Source organism: Lemur catta, chromosome 1 (assembly GCF_020740605.2).
Source record: "Lemur catta isolate mLemCat1 chromosome 1, mLemCat1.pri, whole genome shotgun sequence".
Taxonomy (NCBI): Eukaryota; Metazoa; Chordata; class Mammalia; order Primates; family Lemuridae; genus Lemur; species Lemur catta.
In genome coordinates, this window is record NC_059128.1 from 248,593,051 (window position 1) to 248,599,447 (window position 6,397).

At 37.3% G+C, this 6,397-nt stretch overlaps 1 protein-coding gene across 4 annotated transcripts in view; it reads right to left on the reverse strand.

The window, feature by feature from the left end:
• C1H3orf38 (chromosome 1 C3orf38 homolog) overlaps positions 1-6,191 on the reverse strand; it is a 31,607-nt gene extending 25,416 nt beyond the window's left edge. For all 4 annotated transcript variants that reach the window (XR_006732716.1, XM_045540443.1, XM_045540441.1 and 1 more), the window contains exons 1-3: positions 5,728-6,191; positions 2,972-3,213; positions 630-1,277 (exon numbers count right to left, since the gene is read on the reverse strand). Coding sequence is in view for 3 of the 4 variants with exons in the window: in XM_045540443.1 (XP_045396399.1) it covers positions 630-1,277; positions 2,972-3,213; positions 5,728-5,854 (1,017 nt within the window). In the remaining variant the exon portion in view is untranslated. The remainder of the gene's footprint in view (positions 1-629; positions 1,278-2,971; positions 3,214-5,727) is intronic.
• Positions 6,192-6,397: the final 206 nt, after the last annotated feature.

Sequence of the window (6,397 nt, forward strand, 5' to 3'; positions counted from 1 at the left end):
CTACAGCAGACAGCTTTGAAAAATGTTCCTCAAATATTTAAAGAGGCAGTAAGTTTTTCTTTATCTGCTAAATGATTGGACTTTTCACATGTCATTAAAATTTTCTAAACTGAGAATCTTGAGTTTACATTAAACATCTCTAAAATATTTGTTTTAAAAATAATGTAGTGAGATGCATTTGCAAAATATCCAATTATCCAGATTTGATAAAAGTAAATGAAAAATTTAAAGAGGGGAAGCCTTGAACACTATTAGTCCTTTTCCATGTGAACAGTAGATATTATCAGAACATTCCACTAAATAAAATAAGCATATTACCTGGTTTCTAAGGCACATGGTTACCTATAACATCTAAAGTGGGATTTATTTGACGAACTGCATTATGCTCGCAAAATATTTGCTGCAACTCAGATACAGGAAGGTAAATTTTCACATAATATATCAGTCTGTAGTCCAGAAAGGTATTTCAACTAAAATATGTCAATCCTCACGTCTGAAATCACTTACAGTCTAAGTGATGTCTAAATCTTAAACATTACTGATGCAATATCTGGGAGAGTTTCTGTATATAAGGATTTTTTTAGGTGGACATACAGTTCTCAATGTTTTAGAGACTTAGGCAAACTCACTTCTCTTTTGTTCAGCAATGCCTCATTTCCACCACATAAGGCTTGGTCTCCGGTTCCACTATCCAATGCCTGCTTTACATTAAGTCGCACTTCGTTGGTACCACATACAGTGATTACATTATAAAAGGCCTCTAAATCACTTTGTTCAAATGTAATAGCTGGTTTCAGTAATGTTCCAGGAGCAAGGGAACTCTCTCCAACAATTCTCAGGTTGATAAATTTGATTTTCCAAGTATTCTCCACAAAAGGGCAACGGATGAGTCCAAAAATTTGTTCAAAAATACCCAAACAAGTGTTCCCTCGGTGGACAGTCCCAGCAACTCCAACCATAACCAGCCCATGGGGAGAAGAAGCACATTTCAGTCCACGGGAATCTAGGTTGGGGCTGAGAAAAAGAAATTCTTCTTTTACTAATGATAGCAAACGAAGGCTCACGATTTCTGCGCCATGGTAGTCCATCACATTTTGTTCTGATGTGTTGTAATAAAACCTAAGCTTGACGTCATGCCAGAAATGCTGTGGCCCCCATTCATCTTGAGGTGGTCCCAGCAAAGGATTCTGAGAATTAAGAAGTCCAAAGAACCAGTGACAGAATTCTTCTCCTAGGCGACGAAAATCAACTTTTTCAGCTTTTATATCTTCTTTTGCCTGATTAAAATACAATAAATATAAAATAAAACTAAGATTTGCTTCTCATATCTTTTTCTATCTAGCCTGTTTCAGAGCTAAGTTTGAATACACTGCCGGTTACAGCGCAGGGAACTGAACTACATGTGAACTCACTGAACCTGTGACTCAAAGTTAAATCCTTTTTCAAAAAGGAGAAAAGTCATTTTAGAGTTTTCCAGCTTAGATGAAAATTCAGCTAAGAAAGTAAAGCTCAACAAAGTCTCTTAAAGTATCAGCATGAACAGTCAATAATGATTTATATAAGCACTTTCTTTTGACTGTGGCATTGTTTTTACAGGTGTATATATCTGTCAAAACCTTTAAACTGTATGTTTTAAATGGATGCACTTTGCATATAAATCATATCACAGTAAAGCTGATAATAAATAGGCATTTCCATTGCCTTTAAACAGATACTTCTAGTGTAACTGAAATAGATTATTTTCTATGATTGGGATTAATTTTATTTCTTTTTTCAAATAAAATGTTACTGCAAAAATATACCTGATAGGCTAGATCTCATTCATCTAAGTATTCCAGAACACAGTATCTCACTGAGATGGTAAGAGACCTTATGTTTACTGAACACCTGCTAGTTAATACACTGGGCACCACATGTGGCACTTGAGGGCTATTTCCTCTTATCTGCATAACATATCCTATGACATAGATATTACTGTTACGACTATTTTATAAGTGAAGAAAACAAGGCTCAGAAAAGTCAAGGTACCTGCCTAAGTTTACACATCTGGCAGACCCTAATTTGAAGTTGCATCTGTATAATTTCAAAGTCAATGCTCTTTTCAGTATGTTAAGAAAGCCCTTAGAAGATCCTTTCCTAATTTGAAAGCGAAGTTTTCTCACTATAAAAGCTCGTTAATTCAAAAAGTATAGTATGTAGTTTAAAAATCTGCAAATTACCTAGAGATTCATTCAAACATTTAAATATTCATTAGATATCTAAAATGTACAGTGGATATACAAAGAAACAGAAACAGCCAATGTCAGCTGGAGATATTACTACAACAAGATTTTTTCTAGTTAAAAAAAAAAAATCAAATGGGAAAAATACTTCAGTTCCTTTCATGGAATCTTTGCAATTTAATACCAAAAAAGTTTTTAAAATGAGAAAAGATTTACAATAGAATTTTTTTAAAGTGGAAAAATTACAAAGAACTAGAGTCCAAATTAAAATTAACCTTGAAATTTAAAATCCAGTGGTATTCATTTGATATTGAATATCATCAATATCAGTATTATTGATATTGACAAATTTTTTTCCCTTACAAATCAATATATTATATAAGCATCACTAAATGTCAGAAATATTTTATTTTTCAGTTGCTTCATTGGTCTTTCTTCCTTTAAGATGCAAAGGATAGGAAGTAAAGTTAAAATTATAAAATACAAATAGAATATTATTAACCATGTTCCCCCAGATCTAGGATTATTTACAGAGTTTCAGACCAGACAAAGGCTCAGGATACAGTAGTGATGTACATCTGTAAACCCAGCTATTCAGGAGGCTGAGGCAGGAGGATGGCTTGAGTCCAGGAGTTCCAGGCTGCAGTAACCTAGGATTATACCACTGCACTCCACTGGGTGACAGAGACCCCGTCTCTTTTTTTTTTTTTTTTTTAAAAAAAAGGTTCAAAATATAAGATCTACTTCACCTGTTGAAAGAGTTGGATGTCCTCTGTCTTTGTTACTGGCTCTGGTGTTTCTTTCAATTTCAGTTGTGACTGCTTTTGCCAGTAATCTTTTGCATGCTGAATAAGATTGTGTTTCTCAGTAGCTGGAGGTATAACAACCCCCTGTGTTGCCAAGTACTTAAATATGACTTCTCGGTGGACTTTTTTACGCCTCAGAAGTTCTTCTACACTTTGACTGTACACTAATATTGCATGAATGGCATCTAGAAGGAAATTGCAAAGATTAATAGATAATCAAGAGCCACCTATAAATTTGTCTAAGGTCAGGAGACATTCTACCAAATAACATTTATAAACTCTTGTCACAACATTATTGCTTTTTACATGAGATGGCTGTCATTTTTTAAAGAGGAAATGGGTTGTTGTAAGGTTATTTTTTAAAATAATTTCTTTATGCTTTAAACTTCCTTTACCTAAAATGCTCCCTTACTTTCACTTTCCATTGCAACAGTGAAATTCTAGCATTTTCTCTTAAAGAACTGTTTTAAGAAAAAACGCGTGCCAGAAAAATAATTTTTCCTAATAAAGCCAACAGACCTATATTCATGTATGACTTCTAAAAGTAAGTAAAATTACAATATTTTGGATGTCAAGGAATTTTAACCCAATCTCACCCTCCAGATAAAGTCTAGGATACATGAGGTATCAATAAACATATTTCTAGAAAGTGGTAGAACAAGGACTTGTATTTTTTTAATTTTCAAAAATTTTACATTAAACACAAACCAAAGAATATTTTTGACTTGTATAAGGTATATAGAATGGCACTAAGATGAGCTCCCATATAGTGACCTCTTAGCTTGAGACATCGGAAATTTCTAGTAAGTACTCTTGAGATCCTTATTTCACCCCTCCCTAATGTTATTCCTCCTCTAGCTTTTCATCCACTTCACAAGGTAGCTAATATCCTAAATGTTGTTTTAGGATTCCCTTGGTTTTCTTTATAGTAGCACAGTATAAATATGTACCCCTAAACAATTTATTTACTTTGGTGTATTTTAAATGTTCTATAAATCTAATCTATCAATATACAGTATATAGTCTTCTGCAATCAGCCTTTCATTTATTGTTTTTGAGACTAATCTATGTGGATATATGTATCTCTAGTTAATTCATTTTCATTATTGTATCATAATTAATTATATGACTATACACAGGTATCTATTCTTCTGTTTATACTTTGTGTGTGTCCTATTAGAAACACTGCTACTTTGAATATTCTCATTCATATCTTCCAAGTACACAAAGGAGCAAGCAACATGAGCCTCACCTGGGAGCTTGTTAGAAATGCACAATTTCTGGATCTACCCCAAAACTAACGAACCAGAATCCGCTTTGTAACAACAAGACCTCCAAGATATACAAAAGCACATTCAGGTTTCAGAAGTCCTGATCTAGAGCATGTGTCTAATCTTTCATCTTAGGAAATAATGTCAAACTTGTTTTCCAAAGTGGTAGTTTAGTTCTACCTTGCATTCCTTCATTAGTTGTCAAAGAGTTGTTTCACCTGGTCACCAGCACTTGAAGTTTGTATTTTTAATTTTTTGCCAGTCTGGTACATAGAAAAGACAACTCTCATTTTTGGTTTTCATTTCATTGCTTTTTAAAGAGGTTGAATACTTTTCACATGCTTATCGGTTATTTTTTTCCTAAGCAATAATCTTCAAATCATTTAAACGTTTATGTACTGGAAAATTTTTATTTTTTTACTCTCATTTTCTTTTAGATTCACCATCAATTAAATACAGCATTTTATCTATAATAATTTTAGATTCAAACTCACCATAATTCTAAGAAGGTGACTGCCATGCAAAATACATAAATGCTTAAGAACTACACAAGTATAAAACTATTTTCAGTCTAAGTTCTTAGGAATTTTCTTTTAATGTTCATGATTCAAAGTTACAAATGACTGATTTTCTTCAATGGCAAAAATGTAAACCCAAGTTAAAAGCAGAAATACAGTTTTAAAAGGCAGAAAGAACCTTTTGAAGCTACTTAAATCATATGCTAATATGGGAATCAAATGTTCACATTTTAAAGTAAAATTCAGCGAATTTAAAATAAAACTAGCTACGTGATACACAAAATGAAACAAACGCCTTACATTTTTATATGTACTAGTCACAATCAGGCTTAATACTAATAGCTCTTGAAATCTACCAGAATGTTTGACTACGAAAGTATTTCTAGCACACAAAATTATCTCAGAAAAACTATGTCTCCAAAAACACATGGATTCAAACTACCTTCTTTTTTATTACAGTAGTCGTTTTTACCAAACAGACTGATATAAAGTGTTTACGATATCCTCCTCCCCTAAAGCTTGAAGAACAAAACCAGAGTAGCAACTGACATCCTCAGTTGACAGAAAGGAGAAATGGAAAACACTCTGGCTCCCCGGAAACTTAAAAACAACAACAAAATGACTACTGACACACTCCGAATCCTCAAACACGCGTCTGCCATAACATTCAATAGATAAAACCTGAAAACCATGCCATTGTCACCGCCATCCCCACCCTCTCGGGCCGCGCCGCCTAAGTCTACGTCCTGGTTCCAGAGCAACGGAGCAAGGGCGGCAGCCGGGGTTCCGACTCCGAGGATTCTGCCCAAGCGCGGCCAGGGACGACCCGCAGCTAGGCCTCGAACCCCTCCGCTCCCACGCTCCCGCAACCTGGCGTCGGCCGTCCTCCGGTTGAAGAGTTTCCCCTTACCTTGGCGGTCCTCAGGGTGCACCAGGCGGTTGGTGACGGTGTCGCACAGGGCCATGATCTCGTCGTTCTCCAGTAGGCCGAGCAGGTTACGACAGCCCTCCATCTCTGGGGAGCTGAGTCCCGACATTTCGACCCCCGGGAAGGGGGGGAGAGGACGACGCCAAGAACGTCGCCCCTACGGCCCACCCGGCCCGCTCCTTGGCAACAGACACCGGAAGTGCCTTTCTCGTGGTTCGCCGTAGAAGGGCCTCGAGTATTCCAACCCCTGGGCGGAAGTGGTCGCCAAGGAGGTCGACCAGGAAACTGCGGTGCTCCGACTTGTGGTTCCGGGATGTCTCTTTAGTAAACTGCGGTGTGTTTACTTGGAGAACATCGACCTTTCACAGGGGAGCTGGTTACAGTAAGAGAACCCCTGAACTGCTCCGAAGTCCCTCCTCGAAAAGAGCTCCCCAGAGGGCTGCGCGAGTGCGTGAAAAGCGGAAGACGGCCCGGGCGCAACGCCGGCTCCCGTCATGCCGCGGGGCCGGCCAATGGGGGCGGCTCCTCCCCGCCCGCCGGCCCGGCCCCCGGGAGCGCTTGAATTTCCTCTGCGGCCACGTCTGAGTTGGGTGAGCCGGTAGTTTGATATTCTTTAATTACGTGAATTAAAATATCTTGATTTTGTTAAACA